This window comes from Sorex araneus, chromosome 6 (assembly GCF_027595985.1).
Source record: "Sorex araneus isolate mSorAra2 chromosome 6, mSorAra2.pri, whole genome shotgun sequence".
NCBI lineage: Eukaryota > Metazoa > Chordata > Mammalia > Eulipotyphla > Soricidae > Sorex > Sorex araneus.
Window position 1 is genome coordinate 164,208,371 of NC_073307.1, and position 18,830 is coordinate 164,227,200.

General features: G+C 59.3%; 3 protein-coding genes across 7 annotated transcripts in view; 1 reads left to right on the forward strand and 2 right to left on the reverse strand.

Annotated features, from left to right (window-relative positions):
* RELA (RELA proto-oncogene, NF-kB subunit) overlaps window positions 1–13,898 on the reverse strand; it is a 41,389-nt gene extending 27,491 nt beyond the window's left edge. The window contains exon 1 of the mRNA XM_055141728.1: window positions 13,792–13,898. The gene's annotated coding sequence lies outside the window, so the exon portion shown is untranslated. The remainder of the gene's footprint in view (window positions 1–13,791) is intronic.
* RNASEH2C (ribonuclease H2 subunit C) overlaps window positions 1–14,589 on the reverse strand; it is a 34,298-nt gene extending 19,709 nt beyond the window's left edge. Inside the window, exons 1-4 of one of the 2 annotated variants that reach the window (XM_004618530.2) lie at window positions 14,367–14,588; window positions 14,006–14,187; window positions 13,792–13,911; window positions 13,582–13,692 (exon numbers count right to left, since the gene is read on the reverse strand). In XM_004618530.2, coding sequence (XP_004618587.2) covers window positions 13,666–13,692; window positions 13,792–13,911; window positions 14,006–14,187; window positions 14,367–14,538 — 501 coding nt within the window. In that variant the 5' untranslated portion in view covers window positions 14,539–14,588 and the 3' untranslated portion in view covers window positions 13,582–13,665. Of the gene's footprint in view, window positions 1–13,581; window positions 13,693–13,791; window positions 13,912–14,005; window positions 14,188–14,366 lie in introns of those variants that run through there. The other variant, XM_055141732.1, reaches the window with a different exon arrangement.
* Window positions 7,854–13,227, forward strand: KAT5 (lysine acetyltransferase 5). Of its 4 annotated transcripts, XM_004618423.2 has the most exons (13): window positions 7,854–8,072; window positions 8,172–8,238; window positions 8,538–8,606; window positions 8,697–8,833; window positions 9,119–9,274; window positions 9,363–9,437; window positions 9,536–9,610; window positions 9,846–10,094; window positions 10,168–10,257; window positions 11,090–11,230; window positions 11,312–11,405; window positions 12,636–12,795; window positions 12,917–13,227. In XM_004618423.2, exons 1-13 carry the CDS (start codon window positions 8,061–8,063, stop codon window positions 13,131–13,133), a joined length of 1,542 nt encoding a protein of 513 aa, XP_004618480.1. In that variant the 5' UTR covers window positions 7,854–8,060; the 3' UTR covers window positions 13,134–13,227. The 4 variants fall into 4 exon arrangements, with proteins under 4 accessions (XP_004618480.1, XP_004618482.1, XP_004618479.1 ...); XM_004618425.2 differs by lacking the exon at window positions 9,119–9,274 and having other exon boundaries at window positions 7,857–8,072; XM_004618422.2 differs by having other exon boundaries at window positions 8,061–8,238.
* Window positions 14,590–18,830: the final 4,241 nt, after the last annotated feature.

The following is an 18,830-nucleotide window of genomic DNA, read 5'->3' on the forward strand; positions in this document are numbered from 1 at the left end:
TAGGTTTGATTCCCAGCATCCCATACAGTCCCCTGAGCACAGCCAGGAGTAATTTCTGAGTGCAGCCAGAAGCAACCCCTGAGCATTGCCGGGTGTGACCCAAAAAGAAAAAAAAATCAACCTATCAGTCACTGAGATGAGGTACCTGCTTCCCTCAAAGATGATTAAGGCAAACTCTGGAGAACATGAAATCTTGCTGGGCGCGGAGAGACAGTACAGCGGGGAGGGCGCTTGCCTTGCACATGGCTGACCTGGGTTTGATCCCCAGCATCCCACGGGGTCCTCGGAGCACCCCCAGGAGTCATTCCTGAGTGCAGAGCCAGGAGTAACCCCTGAGCATCGCGGAGTGTGACTCTCCCGCCCACCCTCCACCAAAAAGAAAGAAAGAAATCTCACTGGTCAGCACACGGCTGTGGCATTCATGTGGAAGGAAGAACATAATCCTCCTTCTCGGGCACCTGCCAAGCTCGTCAGCTCTCTCTGCTTCCTGCTTGTCAGCCTGCCCAGTCCCATGGAAATCCCAGCAGCCCCTCCTGGGGGCTCTGACACGCAGCTTGGGCTGGTCCAACCTTCCCACCACTCCCCGCCAGCACCCTACCCGCTCCTGAGTCCCTCCTCTAATTGTGACACCAGCTTAATGAGCTGTCACAAAGGAGAGAATTTGCATCCGATCTGGGCAATTCCCTAACCAGTCCCACCCGCACCTCATCTGCACCTTCCCTCCCCTTCCCTACTTCCTGCCTCTCCACCCCTCCACACCCCGGACACAGCACCTGGTTTCTGCACCCCAAAAATAAAGAGCGAGGAAGTGCTGAGACCACAAGAGCCCACTGCAGTCTCACGGTCATGGAAACGCATTTTGGCAGAGATTTCTGGGGTGCGGACTCCCCGGTGCTCCACCAGCGTCAGGCCTCATTCCTCACAGCGTGCTGGCTGGGACAGGGAGGTTCAGGGGAGTGGAATTACTTGTGCAATAACATAGCTAAGAGGCAGGCAAGGCTCTTTCTAGAACATCAGTTTCTTTCCAGAGTTCAATAAGGGCTGGAGAGATAGTTCAGGGGTTAAGGCACACAATTGACCTGGATTCAATCCCTCGTACCACAGATGGTCCCCTGAGCCCTGCTAGCACTGATCCCTGAGCACAGAGCCAGGAGTCAGTCCTGAGCATCACTGGGTGTGGCCCCACAAACAAACAGAAATAAGTATATATCTATGGCCAGAGTTGCGGCCAGCTGTAGAATCCTCACCTTGCAGGTAAGGTCCTGAGTCCCCCAGCGCTGCCCTCAGAGCCAGTGCAGTTCCCAAACCACAGCAGAGTGTACAATCCCCTGGACTGCCAAACAGTCCAGCTGGGGGCCCAGGGAAGAGAGCAGTGGCTTGGAACTCCTGCCTTGCAAAGCATGTGGTCATGAGTTCAACCCCTGGTGCCACCACATGCACTGAGGGCAGTTGCAGCTGCACTGTCTGTGATCCCCAGCACTGCCATGGTTTCTGGAGACCCTCGGCCAGCTGCATATAGGCACCACGGAAAGGGGTGTGAGCCCCGGCAAGTACCACAGTGAAGGGACTGGAGCGATAGCACAGCGGGTAGGGCGTTTGCCTTGCACTCGGCCAACCCAGGTTCTATTCCCGGCATCCCATATGGTCCCCTGAGCATCGCCAGGAGTAATTCCTGAGTGCAGAGCTAGGAGTAACCCCTGTGCATCGCCAGGTGTGACCCAAAAACAGATAAACAAACAAACAAACAAACAAAAAGTACCACAATGAAGAAGATGCGTGACCAGGAGGTGAGCCTCTGTGTGGGCACAGCAACAAGTTCTAGCAAGTGCCACCACGATGTGGGCACCTCAAGCCAGAGCGCGAGGTCAAGGAGCCAGGTGCATGAGCACCGCAGCTAGAGGTATGCAGAGCCCCATGGTCAGAGATGCTGAGCCCTGCATCAGCCAACAATGGGGGAAAGGGGAAGGGAAGGGCTGGGGCGGGGAGAGCAAGGAGGGGAGGGGAGGGAGGCAGACCTAGGGCAGAGGGCAGGTGCCACCTTGAAGGAGGTGGCTTGGCCAGTATTTCCTCTAGCCAATACTTTCTCTAGAGCCCTAAGAAGTGAGACTGATCAGCATGTGGCGAGGGCAGGCAGCCGAGGGGAAGGGGGTGCTCGAGGCTGGTGGGAGCGATGTTGGTGACAGTCCACAGGTGAGAATCCTTGGGGCTGGAGTGATAGCACAACGAGTAGGGTGTTTTCTTTGCAGGCAGCCGACCCAGGTTCTATTCCCAGCATCCCATAGGGTCCCCCGAGAACTGCCAGGGGTAATTCCTGAGTGCAGAGCCAGGAGGAACCCCTGTGCATCACTGGGTGTGACCCCAAAAAGCAAAAAAAAAAAAAAAAAAAAAGAAAAAAAAAAGAAAAGAAAATTCTTCATGTCACTGGGCTCTCACTTGAAAGGACTCGCACCGAGCAGAGACGGATCGTGAGCCCAGGGTTCATGTGTCAACATCCCTCGCTCACGAGCCAGGCTGACTCCGGGCTTATGATGCAGCTGGTGAAGCTTCCCTGTTGCAGGATTATCCTTAGCAACACCTGCTCCTGCTTCTCTGCTCTACCTGCTGTCCTGAGGCTCAGTTTACCCATTTTATTTGCTTTGACACCCTCCTCCCCATCTTCCTTTCCCTTTCTACTCCTCCTCAATAACCTTAATTCTATTATCCACTGGTTTATTTTTTTTTTGGTCTGGGGACCACACCCCGATTGTCTCAGGGCTTATTCCTGGCTCTGTGCTCAGGGATCACTCCCGCAGGGATTTGGGAGATCCTATGGGGTACCGGGAATCAGACCCAGGTTGACGGTGTGCAAGGTAAGCACCTCACCAGCTGAACTATCTCTCTAGTCCCTCATTTATGGTATTTTATTTTGTCTGTTCATTGGACAGAGGTAAAATCACTGTCTTCTTCCTTCTGATTTATTTTTGTTGTATCACCCCCTTCCTACTTTCCATCTTGCTACTAATGGCAACATGTTCTTGTTTGTTCGTTTGTTTTTTGGGGACACATCCTGTTTGTGCTCAAGGCTTACCCCTGGCACTGGGATCCCTGCTGGTGGGGGTCGGGGGTCACATGTGGTGTGGGGTTTGAACCGGGGCCTACGCAGGGAGCATTTTGATGGAGCTCGAAGTTCCACACAACCCCGTGTGCTGCGAACAGTTAGGCTTCCGAAGACAGTGCTTGGGGCTGGAGCGATAGCACAGCGGGTAGGGTGTTTACTTTGCACGCGGCCAACCCAGGTCCGATTCCCAGCATCCCATATGGTCCCCCGAGCACCGCCAGGAGTAATTCCTGAGTGCATGAGCCACTAGTAACCCCTGTGCATCGCTGGGTGTGACCTAAACAGATTAAAAAAAAAGACAGTGCTTGGAAGGAGGGGTCTCTAGGATCCCGGCTGGGGCCCACTGGCCTCCACAGGATCAAAGCCTGGTTCCTGCCAGGCTTTTTCTCTTGCCACATTTTAGGTCTCACCTCAAACCCCAATCACCTTGTGTTCTGACCTTCAGGACAGTAAGAACCTTCTCGAGACTCCCAGGCTGGTTCTTGGGTTCTGTTCCCCAGGACATCATCCCTTAATCTGCTTTGAAATCTCCATCACTGGCTGGGGACGTAGCCCACCAGCAAAGCACGGGCCTTGCCCATGTGAGACTCCCAGCTCCGTCCCCAGTACTGCCCCCAGCCCCACACGGTCTGCCAAGGGTACCCGGGTACCACATGTGGGTCTCCTGAACCCCAACAGGAGTGAACCCCGAGAACAGCCGAGTGTGGCCCCCAAAAAACACACCAACAGCTCCAGGGACATGAGCTGCAGGGGGCCGGAGCACTGCGCCCGGAGTGTGAGTTCCAGTATCCAAGCCCCAATACTCATCACCTTGCCCAAATACAAGCCATTTGGGTCCCCTACCTCATTTTCTTGCCCTCAACTCCCCTAATTGAAACAACCTCCTTCTGGCCCTCCCAGCCGACCTTCTCGGGCTCCCAGCCCCACAAGCTCGCTATTCCTTCTGCTAGGAACACACCTCTGCCAGGTGTTCTAGGACGACCCCTTCTCATCGTTCAGGGGACGGGGACACGGCAGGTCCGGCTGATGCCCCTCACCCAGCTGCACCCTCTACCCGGGCAGCTGTGCGAGTCCCTGCAGACCGCGGGAGGTAGAACAGGTGGATGGAGGGCGGGAATGGTATCGCTTGGGCACCGTGATTGGCCGGCGCAGAGGCACGTGACCCAAAATGGCCAATCACAAGGCGGGGAACGAGCCGGTCTCCTTGGCTCCGCCCCGAGCACCGAGCCGCTGTTCTGCCCGGGCGTCGGGTCGTCCAGACTGGAAGGTAGAGCTCAGCGGGGGCCGGCGAAGACTCGAGTCCCTAGAAGCAGCCCAGCCCGAGGCCACCCCTTAAAGCCGCAGCAGGTAGCGGGAATCCTGGCTGACGCCCACAGGCGCAGCTCCTTGCCTGGAGTCCGGACCGGCCAAGGGTCTCTTCTCCCCATCCGCCCCCGAGGGGGACGGCCCACAGTGGGCGCGCAGTGAATGCTGTCCAGTGCCCCTACTCGCCTGCTTTTGCTCTTTGTTCATTGTCGGGGCATCCTCAGCCCGTGCCTGTAACACCCCCTCATCCAGGGTCGGGTATCAGCCGGGAGGCAACCTCACCCCACCTCTTGTCTCTGAGCTGGACTTGTCTAAGTCACCGGACTTAACTGAAACCCTTTGAGGGTCAGACACTGTTCTAGCAACACCCGGCAGTGCTCAGGAGCTACTCCTGACTCTGTGCTCAGGGGTCGGGGATGAAACTGGAGTCAGCCACATTTATGGCAACTTCCTACCTGCATCACTAGCTCTGGCTCCTGATATTGGGGGTCTCCTAGAGTGCTCAGGAGACCCAGGGGCCCAATGAATTTTTCGCTCACCAAGCCTGTGGTTCAACCAACCTCTTAGGGATGCAGTGCTGTGCAGGCCTTCCTGTGCTTGGGGATCCCTGGGCCACCACGCAGCACTCACGGCCTCCAGGGCTGCACCCCTCAATGCTGAGGTGGTGTGAGAATCAAACCTGGATTGGGCACAGGCCTGTACTATCTTCTGGCCCCCGAGCTACTTTTTTTTGGGGGAGGGGGGCAGTTATTGGACCACACCCAGTGGTGCTCAGAGGCCACTCAGGAATTAGTCCTGGGGGTGCTTGGGGAACCATATGGGATGCTGGGGATCAAACCTGGGTCGGACTTGTGCAAGGCAAACGCCCTCCCCACGGTACTATCCCTCTGGCAGCTCTTCTTCTATTTTTAACACCATGAATGAAATGGAAAACCATGACCACAGGGGGACAGGAAGGGAGTGTGGGTTAGACATGAAGTCCAGCACGGAACATGGGGACATTTAGAGGTCATGGACAGGAAGAGGAAGCAGCTAGGGAGATAAGGCGTGGTCGGGGAAATCAGAAGGAAATGGGGAGTGTCTGGTATTCTGGGAGCCGGGGCAAGAGTTTCAAGGGAGAAGAAGTGAGGTCACCTTTGCTGACAATCACCGTGAAGCTTTTCCATGGACCAGACCGTGACCTTGACCCAGTGCCACATGAGTCTCCTCCCAACAGCTAAGGTGCCCCTCAACTCCTGCTACTCTGGTTCTATTCTCCAAAAGACAGCCAAGTAGGACCGGAGTGGGAAGGAGGGTTGGAGACAGTCCAGGGGTAAGGCACTTGCCTTGCATCTGGCTGTGGCTCAACCTCCAGCACCACACGGTCCCCTGAGCATCACCAGGAGGAACCCCTGAGCATTTTCCAGGAGTGACCCCAAACCAAAACAAATACATCTTTTAAAAATAATAAAATTGTAATTATACCGGCAAAGAGAAAAATTCCTCCTACCCCCCCCCCCCGCCCCGGGTTCTTTTTGGGCTGACTGGGCAATTCACATTGAACAAATTAGGGGCAGGAGAAATAGTACAATGGGGAAGGCTTTGCATGAAACTGACCTGGGCTGGTTCCTGGCACCCTATATGATCCCTCAAGCCCTGAGCCAGGAGCAAGCCCTGAGCACAATGGCCAAAGCGTTTGCCTTATACATGGCAACCTGGATTTGATTTCAGGCACCCCATATAGTCCTTGGATCCTTGCCAGGAGTGATCCCTGAGCACTTTAGTATGACCCAAGCCCCCCCCCCAATCGAACAAATCACGATCACGAAATCCCGTTAATCATCGATTTCTCGAGAGGGCTCAGTAGCCTCTCCATTCATCCTTTCCCTGAGATCTTAGAAGTCTCTCTCCACTCAGCCCTCCCAATGATGTCACACTGGAGGCTCTTTAAGAGTCAGAGGAATGGGACCCAGCTTGTTACTGGATTTAGCATATGAATAGACCATGGGAAGCTTGCAAGGCTGTCCCTTGTGGGCAGGAAACTCTCAGAAGCCCGCCAGTTTCTCCCAGAGGGAGAAGCAGGCTACAAGATATCGCTCGGCCGCTTTGCTTCTGGGAGCTCGCTTCCAAGTCTCTGGATGTTGGCCATTGATGGGATTACACACACCTGGGTTCCTCTGCTGGCACCCCCATGCATGAGGCCCGTCTGAACATGCGTGCGGAGAGGGGGCCTCGAGCATGGCTGTAGCTAGGTTCCGGTGGTCCCCGGCCGCCGGGAGCTCCGCTCGGGGTGGGGAGGGAAGCTGGAGCCCATCCCCTCTGAGGGACCCCGGAGAGAACAACCAGGTGTGCGGGCAAGAGACTCTCGAACAAATCACTAGAAAATAATTACATGGCAAAGTCCATGAGGGCAAAATAAGTATATATATATATATATATATATATATATATATATATATATATATATATCCTGATATATATATATCCTGAGCTAAGTATGAGACTGAGTGAACTCCCACCATTCATACATATTTATACACGTGTGTGTGTGTATATATGTATATATATATATAGTATATGTATATATATATATGGAGCTTCAGAAAGAGAGGGTGGCTCTCGGGAGAGAAGTGGGTGACCGTCTGGTGTGTCCTGTCCTGAATATCTCAGGGCGACCTCTCATTCACAACCTACCTACTCATTGCCTTTACCTTGCCAATTTTTGAGGGCGCCTTATCACTTATCACTCCCTCATAGATCAAACAACGTACTTTTTGTCTATTAGCTATGCCCTTCCTTTTGTTCCAGCCTCTAAGGCTTTAGTTCGCTGAGGGCAGGTTATGTATTCCGTTTACTGCCAAGCCCAGCATCTTAGTAAATGTACCGGAACCTCTTTTTTTTGTTGAGGGGCGCACACCCGGCGTCGTTCACGGCTTACTCCTGGTTCTGTGTTCAGGAGTCACCTCCTGGCTGTGCTCAGGGAACCACATGGGATGCTGGGGATCGAACCCAGGTCCTTCGCATGCAAGGCATGCATTTTACCACCTCCACTCTCTCTCTGGGTCTGGAGTTGGTCTTTCGAGATGGGTTCGGAGAGTACCGCGGATACTGCAAGGCGTCGATCCCGGTTCGAGCCCCGTCATCCCATATGATCCCTACGTCCGCCAGGAGTGATCCCTGAATGCAGACCCAGCAGTACGCCCTAAGCACAGCTGGGTGTGGCGTAAAACTAGAAAGTAAATAAACAGAAGGCGACACTGAGACACATGCCTCTCTAGGACTCCCGGCCGGCCCCGCCCACTCCCGCCGCCCAGCTCAGCCGAGCATGCGCAGTTCGTGCCGGCCACGCCTCCCGCCGCGCGGGCCCCGCCCTTCAAGCACAAACACTATTCCCACGTGAGTGGCGCCGTAGCATGTGACCGGCGTCGCACCGGTGGGCGTCACGTGACAGACCCTGTTTTCCTCCAATCGTTGTGCACTTTGCGGGGGGCTTTCACTCGGGAGCCGGCCCGGGGCTTAGGCGCCCCGTATTCGCCCGCTGGCTAAACGGGCTGACTCCCCGCCGGCGGAGTCTCGCGAGGGCCCCCTTCGACCACGGCTAAGGCAGGCTCGGGCCTAGGCTCTCTCCCGGAAGTGACGTCTCCCAGAGGGGCCGGAAGTGGCAGTGGAGGGAGGGAAGATGGCGGAGGTGGTGAGTCCGGTGCCCGGGGCGGGGCGGAGGGAGCCAGGGGAGGTGGGTAGAGCCCGAGGCCCCCCAGTAGCCGACCCTGGCGCCGCGCTGTCTCCCCAGGGGGAGATAATCGAGGGCTGCCGCTTGCCAGTGCTGCGGCGGAACCAGGACAACGAAGATGAGTGGCGTGAGTGACGTCGGGGGGCGGGGCTAAGGAACCTAAGGGCGCGGGCCGGGCGGGCGCCAAGGAACCCCCCCAGACGGGGCGGGGCCTCCGGCTTCCCGGGGCGGCGATCTCCGGAGGGGCGTGGCCTCCCGCCGCTCCGCGATGGACAGGGCGGAGCTTGGAGAGGGGGCGGCACTTGTGGGCTAGTGCGGGAGCTTCGCGGGGCTGGGGTTCAGGCCTTGGGGTGGGGTCCAGGTCGTCGGGAGGTGGAGCCGCCAGGCTGCGCCTTTCTAAGGCCTTTGCCTGTGCTGTTCCCTTAGCCCTGGCAGAGATCCTGAGCGTGAAGGACATCAGTGGCCGGAAGCTTTTCTATGTGCATTACATTGACTGTGAGTTCTGCACTGGGCTGAGGTGGGGCTGCAGTGGAGGGGTGGGGGCAGCCTCTGGCATCCCTTCCTGAGCCACCCCCACCGCTACAGTCAACAAACGCCTGGATGAATGGGTGACCCACGAGCGGCTGGACCTAAAGAAGATCCAGTTCCCCAAGAAAGAGGCCAAGACTCCCACCAAGAACGGACTCCCTGGGTCCCGGCCCGGCTCGCCAGAGAGAGAGGTGGTGAGTAGGTCCCCTGATTCGACTCCTCTCTTCTGCCTTCTCTCATCTCTTGGCCTCAGGGGCTCCCGGATGGGCAGGAGGCCGCGCCCTGTCCCCCTGGCATCTGCTTGCAAAGAAGGGGCCACAGTGCAGATGTAGTGGCCAGAGCCCAGTGGCCTAAGGCCCATGTCCTTGAAAGGGCAGAGAGGGTGGGGTGTGATCACTCCACACCGAGGGGCTCCTGCACCCTTTCCCCATCCCGCCACCACCCCGCCCCAGAGGAAGATCCTGGACCTGTCTCCACAGCCGGCCTCCGCCCAGGCCAGCGGGAAGACTTTGCCAATCCCGGTCCAGATCACACTCCGCTTCAACCTGCCCAAGGAGCGGGAGGTGATTCCCGGTGGCGAGCCCGACCAGCCGCTCTCCTCCAGCTCCTGCCTGCAGCCCAACCACCGCGCCACGGTACCCTCAGCCACTCCAGGGACCACGCTTTCCTCTCAGGTCCCGCCTTCTCTACCTTTGACCCACCTTTCTTGGTTTCTCTCTGCAGAAACGGAAGGTGGAGGTGGTTTCGCCGGCGACCCCAGTGCCCAGCGAGACAGCCCCGGCCTCAGTGTTTCCGCAGGTGAGTGCCCGAGCCTTCTCTCGGTCTCCTCTCGCGCCCGCCCTGGTGGCCGCAGCAGGCTGGTCTCACGGCCACCTGTCTCTCTGTCTCTCCTGCAGAATGGCTCTGCCCGGAGGGCAGTGGCTGCCCAGCCGGGCCGAAAAAGAAAATCGAATTGCTTGGGCACTGATGAGGTGGGTCTGGGGAAGACGGGCGGGGCTGGCGCGCTCAGCTTTGGGGAGGGGGGGGGTCGGGGACAGAAGCCAGGTAGAGCTGGCAGTGGGTGGCGCAGGAGACTCACTGGGCCCATCTCGTCTGCAGAGTGGGGTGTAGCGTCTCCCCGGAGTGGCTGTGGGGCTGCCAAGGGAGAGTGAGGCGGAGTCCGCTCCCCGGCTCTGCCGTAACCCGGCCGTGCTCTGCCCTGGGCAGGACTCGCAGGACAGCTCGGACGGCATCCCGTCGGCCCCGCGCATGACCGGCAGCCTGGTGTCCGACCGGAGCCACGACGACATCGTCACGCGGATGAAGAACATCGAGTGCATCGAGCTGGGCCGGCACCGCCTCAAGCCCTGGTACTTCTCCCCGTACCCGCAGGAGCTCACCACGCTGCCCGTGCTCTACCTCTGCGAGTTCTGCCTCAAGTACGGCCGGAGCCTCAAGTGTCTGCAACGGCACTTGGTACGTGAGGTCCCCGGGGCTGCCCGCCCGCCCGGCACCCGCCCCGCCCACCCTGACCCGCTCTCTTCCCCAGACCAAGTGTGACCTGCGGCACCCGCCCGGCAACGAGATCTACCGCAAGGGCACCATCTCCTTCTTCGAGATTGACGGCCGCAAGAACAAGGTCATTGGCGCGGCCGCGGGTGTCTGGGGACGGGCCCGGGGCCAGCACACCTTCTGCCCTGTTTCCATTGGCTCCCTCAGCAGCTGGTAGAGGCGAGAGCTGGTAGACAAAGGGCTTTCCTGAGCCTGTGGCCCCAGGGGGCAGACACGACAGCCCCCAGACCCTGGCTTGGTAACAGGGCCACGGGGGTCTGGTCAGTGAAAGTCTCGAGGGCAGGACTAGCACCGTGGGCACCAGCACCCTTGTGGCTGCCGGGGTAGGAGGAGACCCTGGAGCCCGAGATTGCCACCCTCGGCCCACTGCAGCAGGCAGTCTCCGTACAGCCCAGGGAGGGGGCCAGAGACAGCAGTGATCAGGCCTTTGCCCTGTACTCAGCCGACCTGGGTTCAATCCCCGGCACCTCATACGGTGCCCCGAGCACCGCCAGGAGTCAGCCCTGAGCATCGCTGGGTGGGACCCAAAAGCAAAAGCAAGAAAACAGATGCAACAAAGTAGTTCAGGAACCCGGGGCCATCCCGAGGGCAGGGCGCTGCAGGGCAGAGGAGGAAGCTGCTGGGAAGCCTCTGAGGCCGTGTTGCTGTTGAACCCGCGCTTCTGACCCCTCTGGCAGATGAGCAGATCCATTTCTGGAGGGGTGACAGTGGGCAGAGCCCAGGCACAGCGCCTGGAGGCCCGCTAGGCCTGGGCGGGGGTGCAGGGGGAACCAGCCCGCAGAGGGAGGGGCCGGGGCATGGCCCTGGCCAGAGCAGCTGCCCCAGTCCAGCCGTGGGGACATACGAGGACAGGGTGTCCAGTGGCTGGGGCCCGGGTGGTGACAGGCCTGTCCCTGCAGAGCTACTCCCAGAACCTGTGCCTCCTGGCCAAGTGCTTCCTTGACCACAAGACGCTCTACTACGACACCGACCCCTTCCTCTTCTACGTCATGACCGAGTACGACTGCAAGGGCTTCCACATCGTGGGCTACTTCTCCAAGGTGGGTGCTCGCGGCCCGCCCCACCACGCCCGCCCGCCCGCCCACCCGCCTCTCCTGCGCTCACGCCACCCCTCCCTTCAGGAGAAGGAGTCCACGGAAGACTACAACGTGGCCTGTATCCTGACGCTGCCCCCCTACCAGCGCCGGGGCTACGGCAAGCTGCTGATCGAGTTCAGTGAGTGCCGCGCCAGGATGGGCCACCCTGCCCCGTGCCAGGGCTCCTCCCCGAGGCCACCGCGGCCCACCTCCCCTCCTCTCCCCTCTCCTATCTGACACTGTGCTGGCATCGAGCTCCCTGGCCCTGGCAGACGGGGGTCACCTCGGGTTGGTGGCCTTGTCCCCTGCTCCACGCCAGCAGGCAGGGCAGTCTGTTCAAGCCCAGAAGCGACTCTGTCCTGCACCTGTGACCCCTCTGTACTTCCCAGTCTCCTTTTGGGGGCTTGGGGTGTGGGCCAGGGTCTGCTACATCCAAGGGAAGCCCTCCCCCTCGGGCACGCTCTGGCCCCTGCATCCTGCCGCTTCATCCCAGTCCTCTCTCAGCGGACCCTTGGGAGAACTAGGGGCAGGCCGAGTTGTACGGGCCAGAGCCATTGTGTAGTGGGGAGGGCGCTCACCATGCATGCAGCTGAGCTGGGCTCGATCCCCGGCATCCCGTGAGCCTGAGTGCAGGGCCCAGAGTGCCCTGAGCACCTTTGGGTGTGGCCCTCTCCAAAAAGAAGAAAAAGACAAGACAGTGTAGGATGAGGCCACATCCTCAGGACAGATACTTAATGGAAACCCAGCAAAGCCTGGCCCCGAGGGCTCCCTGGAGATGGGGTGCACACAGGCCCCCCAGGGAGGTCTCCACAGTGGAGCTGCTGACGGCCCCGTCCTCGCTGAGTTTCCAGAGGCCAGCTCAGAGCCGCAGTGCAGTGGGCAGGAAGGGCACCCTAGTCTGCCCGAGGCCCTGTCACACATGTCCCGGGTATGACAGTGGTGAGGAAGGGTCCTGATCAAAGGGAGACTGCCCCAGAGGCGGGCGTGCTCCTCACCGCCCAGCCAGACCTGCCTTCCCAGCAGCGGACCCCTAGGTCAGCTCAGGCCTGGACCGGAAGCGGAGTCCTCCACTCCGTCCTCACATACCAAAGGGTGTTTTTCCCTGGAGCCAGACCCTCGCCCTAGCTGCCTCAGCGCCCTCCATTCTGCTCAGTACCCAGGGACCACCAACAGGCACAGCGCAGACACATGTCTTCAAGGTCCCAGCAGTGCCTCCGGCAAGCGAGTAGGGCCCAAGCCTGGGGCTCTGGCTGTTGCCTTGCCCGTGGCCAGCCCTGCTTTCGTCCCAAGTACTACGGCCAGCCCGTCCCCAGGGTAAAGCTGCCAGCAGGCGCCGCTCACCCACCCACCACTTGCTCCTTTGCTTCAGGCTACGAACTTTCCAAGGTGGAAGGGAAAACGGGGACCCCTGAGAAGCCCCTCTCGGACCTCGGCCTGCTCTCCTACCGCAGCTACTGGTCCCAGACCATCTTGGAGATCCTGATGGGGCTGAAGTCGGAGAGCGGGGAGAGGCCTCAGATCACCATCAAGTGAGCGTGGCCCGCTGCCCTGGGGTGCATGCCGAGCAGGGCCGATGTCCCAAGGTCCCCCTTTGGGGGTCTGGGGCAGTCATCAGACCCCCACCCAGACCTGACCTTTGCTCCCCCACAGCGAGATCAGCGAGATCACCAGCATCAAGAAGGAAGACGTGATCTCCACGCTGCAGTACCTCAACCTCATCAACTACTACAAGGGCCAGTACATCCTCACGCTGTCCGAGGACATCGTGGACGGGCACGAGCGGGCCATGCTCAAGCGGCTGCTCCGCATTGACTCCAAGTGTCTACACTTCACACCCAAGGACTGGAGCAAGAGGGGGAAGTGGTGACCAGGCACTGCCCGCGCCATGCCACAGCAGCAGAACCCGGGCTGAGAGCCCCCCAACCGTCCCTACAGGAGCCGGGAAGAGGCACGCCAGAGAGCCGGGGCTGAGGACACGGGCCCCGCAGCGAGGACAGGCCTGGGAGGGGCTGGACCCGACGGAGCCCAGGGCTCAGGGCGGCACCCAGGACGGCGGGCGGCAGGCCCCGGCCTGCGGGAGGCGGACTGGAGCAGGGCAGCGGCGTAGCGAGAGGGGCGGGCGCTCTGCAGAGAGCTGTTCTGTAAAGTAACTTTTGTAAAATGTGGGGTGGGGTGGGGTAGGGTGGGCACCGGGGCAAAAGTCTGGCCTCTCTTACCCCCACCTCCCCTGCAATAAACTACTGGCCAGAGAGAGCCAGGTGCAGTTCTTGTGGGTATGGGGCAGTGTCCTCGGCCCGGGCCTGTCAGCTCACAGGTGGCTGAGAAGCGCTCGTTTATTGGGTGGCGGACTCGGGGCTCCAGGAGAAGAGCTGCAGGACTGGGGTGACGGGCTCTGCTGCTCAGTCGTCGGCCACTGGCGCGTGGATCTGCAGCAGGAGACCCGTTAGCGGCGGGGCCGGGGGGCAGGATCCCGACAAATCAGGGAAAACCCCGGGGCCAGCCGGGCGGCCCGGTCACGCACTCACCGCGGCGGCGAGGCTGGGCCAGCTCAGGGCTCCACGCACTTTGGCATCGGGCCCAGGAACGGTCTCCAGGCCCCACAGGGTGAAGCTGCTGAAACTAGCCGTGGCTCCGATGAAACGGTCCTGGGGGAGGGGCCGGGTTCAGCCTCGGGCGTCCCACCCGTCGCCGTCGGCCCGCCCCCCGCGGCCCACCCCCCCTCCCCCGGCCCCTGCTCACGAAGTTGCGCTCCAGCTCCTGCTCCTGCTCCTCTCCGAGCTCTCTGCCCGGGCTGGGCGCGAAGTCCGGCGCCCCCAACACCTCTCCCGGGTCTTCCATCTCCATCACGTAGCCCACGAGGCCGGGCGGCACCGCCACCTCCTCGCCCCGGAGGCTGCGGCCCCGAAACGACACCCGGAGCCCTGTCGGGGCAGGGCCGGGCCTCAGCGGGCAGCGGGGCAGCGGGGCAGCAGCCCGGCAGCCGCCCGCCGCCTTCGCCCGGACCACGGTCCCCAGAAGCCCTCGCGGCGACGCCCGCCCGAGACAGCGCGGCGCGGCCGCGGGGGCTGCCGGGAGCTGTAGTCCGGCCGCGCGCGCTCACCGTCCGGAGCCCGGCGGATGGCCGGGGTGAAGAAGCGCCCCACCGGGGCGGGCCGGTTCGCCGGGACCTCGCAGGGCAGAAGGTGCAGCGTGGCAGGGGCGGCATCGCGCAGCGTGTCGGGACGCAGGTGGACGCGGTGCTTCTCCACGGACTTGTCGTCGCCGCTCTCCATCCTCTGCCGCCGTCGCCGTTTGTGGTCTGAGGCCAAAGCTGGCGCGGAAAACGCGCGGGGCCTGTCGGGAGGCCGGGCTGCGGCGCAGAGGCTTCTGGGAAGTGTAGTCCCTCCCGGAGGCCCCCCGCCAGGCGGCGTCTCCTTGGAATTCAACAAATATTTCGCCCTGCCCTCTTCCCCCTCCGCTCTTGGAGGTGCGGGAAGCTGAACCCAGGGCCTCCCACACGCAAGGCAAGTGCTCCACCACGGAGCCGCACGCGAGGCCAACAGCCCTTTAGAGTGTGAACAAATTAAAGCGGTTCTGAAAATGACTTTTTATGTCGATGCTAGGGGTCGTTTCTAATTTTTAGCTTACTGAGAAAAACACCCCTTCTTTAACATTTTATCTAAATTTTGTGATTTGTCTTCCACACCGGTTGATGGGCAATCCCCACTTTCTCTGTCCTGATGTTGGGGTCACATAGCTTGGTTGTACCGTGGGCGCAGACCCTTTTGTGGTGGTGCTCACACACACCCTTGTCACTGGGCCGTGGTGAGGGCCCTGGGATTGAACTCTAAGCCCTGTGGATGGAGTTTTATAAATCTGGGTTGATTTTGATTTTGGTTTTGAGGTCACACCTGGTGGTGCTGGAGGGCTGCTCTCAGCTCAGTGCTCTGCTGGTACTGGGGAGCAAACCTGGAATTCTTGCATGCACGGCACGTGCTCCAGCCCCGTGAGCCCAGGCCCAGGCCCAATTCTATCTTTTCATTGGTATTCACACTACAGTGACTATTGATACAACTGGATACATATGTATGTATATATATATATACACACACACACACACCCCATGTTTTAGTTCTTTTCTATTTGTTGTTTTTGGGTTTTTTTCCCTTCCTATTATTATTTATTTTATGTTTGTTATTTATTTTTTGCTTTTTGGGTCATAACCGGCAATGCACAGGGGTTACTCCTGGCTCTGCACTCAAGAATTATTCCTGGTGGTGCTCAGGGGACCATATGGGATGCTGGGAATCGAACCCGGGTCGGCCGCGTGCAAGGCAAACGCCCTACCCGCTGTGCTATCACTCCACCCCCTATTATTTATTTATTTTAATTTTATTTGTTTATTTCCCCCCTCTTATAATTTTGGATTTGGGGCCACTCTGGTGGTGGTGTGGAGCTTACTCCTGGCTCTGTACTCAGGGGTCACTCCTGGCGAACCTCAGGGACCATCAAAGGTGTCGGGGATTGAATCCGAGACAGCTGGATACAAGGCAAATGCCCTATCTGCTATGATATTGCTCTGGCCCCTGTTGCATATTTATTTATTTGACTTTTGGACCACATCTGGCGAAACTCAGGGGTTTCTCCTGGCTCCGCACTCAGGCAGTGCTTGGGGGGGCATGTTAGGTGCTGGGGATCAAACCCAGTTGGCCACATGCAAAGCAAACACCCTGTCGCTCTGGCCCTGGGAGTGCAGAAATCAGTTTTCTAGGTTACGTTGCACTGAATGATGTTCCCCTGATCAGAGTCGCGTTTGGGCGCTTGTTACACGGTCAGCAGCTGCAGATCCAGCACGAGGCTGAAGGAGCAGTTGTTTGGGGGGAGAAGAGTCTGGCCCGACTCTGTCCGGGCTCCAGGGCTTCCATCCACGCTCCGCCAGCTACTTGGATCCCTCAGCTGCACCTGACCTGTAGCCCAGAAGGAACAGTGTCCCCCCACCCCCGGGGCCAAAGGGCAGAACAGGGGTGTTTGGACCAGAGGGAGGAGGAGGAGGACAGCTCTGTCTCGAGCTTCCCACCCATGTGCGCCCAGGGTTCACTCCCCCAGGCCTCTCAGGCCCATCCTCAGCCCTACGGAGAACTGGCTGAACGTGTGCTTTGCAGCAGGATTCCCAGGTTCGAGCCCCAGCACCACATGGCCCCTAAGAAGCAACCTCTAAGCACTAAACCAGGAGTCCCTGAGCCCTGCTGGCCTCACCCCCCAAGATCAGAAGGGCAGCTTTCACCCCTGCCTGGAGCTCCAGGGGCAGCTCAGCTCATGGAACGTGCTGGAAACCACTCGGCACATGTGCAGAGGAAGGAAGCAAGGCCCAAACGGGGCCACTTCGGAAAGAAGGCTGAGAGCACTGCTCCGCGGGGCCAGGGAATTGCTCATGGAGAAGTGGGGGTGTCTCCGCTGCAGGCTTCTGAGGGGAGGTGCGGCCGCATGCAGGAGCCGAAGCTGGCCAGGTCTCACTCAGCACTGCCGCTGCTCCGGGAGCCAGACCCTGGCCCGCCAGTCTGCTGCGGGAAAAGCGCCTCCTGCCCTCTGCGCGGCTCCGCGGCGCCCCCTACTGGCAGACGCTAGCAGAGCCTGGTGGCCGGGAAAGCCGCTGAAGCCCCAAGTTGCTGCAGTGAGTTGCCCCCTACTCCCAGCTTTCCCTCCTCCTGTTCTTTCGCGCCACTATTTCTTTTTCTTTTCTTTTTTTTTTGCTTTTTGGGTCACACCCAGCGATGAACAGGCGTTACTCCTGCCTTTGCACTCAGGAATCACTCCTGGTGGTGCTGGGGAGACCATAGGGGATGCCAGGGATCGAACCCAGGTCGGCCGCGTGCAAGGCAAACGCCCTCGCTCCAGCCCCTCCCACCACTGTTTCTACTTTGCCGCCTTTTATAGCATTTTACTGCGCGCCATACCCCTCACGCTCCCGCGTTCTCCCTCCAGGTGAGGCACGTCTCAGCTCAGGGGATTCTCTCGGCTGTTGAAGCACAGACAACAGGGCCAGGGAGTATCTTAAAGGGCCGATGCACAGGCTGTGCACGGGGTAGGGGGGGCCTACCCATCACCCCATTTGATCCCCGGCACCCACGCAGGAGCCCTGTTCGCGTCCACAGGCCCCACTGGCATGGATAGAAAACAACGCCCCGCTCTCGCTCTCGCTCGGCTTGCTCCAGCTGTGCTCTGGGGACACCTACTGCCACTGGCTTCCTTTGCGTCTGCCAGTTCCCTCGTCTGTAACCTGTGGATGTTGAGGACCATTTCTTAGTCTCTGAGATCTAACGGCTGCGGGAGGCTGCATCTCCAGCTGGGGGGTGCTGGGGTCCTTGCCAAGGTTCCCACTGGCCCCTTACGACTTACTGGAGATGCTCAGATTGCTTCCGGTGGTGAAGGCAGACGGGTGGGCTCCTGCCTGCGGAGCGCACACTCACCCAACTGCCCCAACCCCTCACATGCAACTTTACTTTTTGTGGCTGTGCCAGTTTGGGTCATTGCAGCACCGTGGCAGGGCTCACTCTGACCCCACTCCAGAGAAACCAATAGGATCCTTTCTCTACCCTGTTTTTTTTTTTGTTTGTTTGTTTGTTTTGTTTTTTGTTTTTGGGTCACACCCAGCAATGCACAGGGGTTACTCCTGGCTCATGCACTCAGGAATTACTCCTGGCAGTGCTCAGGGGACCATATGGGATGCTGGGATTCGAACCCGGGTCGGCCGCGTGCAAGGCAAACGGCCTACCCGCTGTGCTATCACTCCAGCCCCTCTACCCTGTTTTTAAAAAATTTGTGGGGAGGGGACGGGTCACACCCCGCAGTTGTGGCCTGGGTATTTCTGGCTGTGCTCAGGAGTGACTCCTCATGGTGCTCAGAAAACTATATGTGGTGCCGAGGATTCAAACTGGGGTCTCTGGGATGCAAGGCAAATGCCTCCCACCCTGTGTTCTCTCTCCCGACCTCCTCTCCTTTCCTCTGTATCTCTCCCATTCCCTTCCTTTCTGCTGTTGCAATGACCAAGGTCCCCCACACGTGCTGTGTTCTTACCTGGATGCTGCGTGTGATTGGTACCCACTCTGTTGGGGTGTCAGAGTCTCTGGATGGCAGAACTGTCCAAACTGTACTTGGTGACCTGAGGATTGAACTCTCTGTGTCATCTTTCTCTTTCTGTGAATTTTTTTTCTTTTTGGGTCACACCCAGCGATGCTCAGGGGTTACTCCTGGCTTTGCACTCAGGAATTACTCCTGGCGGTGCTTGGGGGACCATATGGGATGCCGGGGATCGAACCCGGGTCGGCCGCGTGCAAGGCAGACACCCTACCCGCTGTGCTATCGCTCCGGCCCCCTTTCTGTGAATTTTTTTGTGGGATGTGGAACCACATCCAGCCATGCTCAGGGGTTACTCCTGGCTCTGACTCAGGAATCATTCTTGGCGGTGCTCAGGGGACCATATGGGATGCTGGGGATGGAACCCGAGTTGGCTGCGTGCAAGGTAAACATCCTCCCCGATGTGCCATAGCTCCCGCCCCTTTTCTTTTTTTTTTTCTTTTTGGGTCAC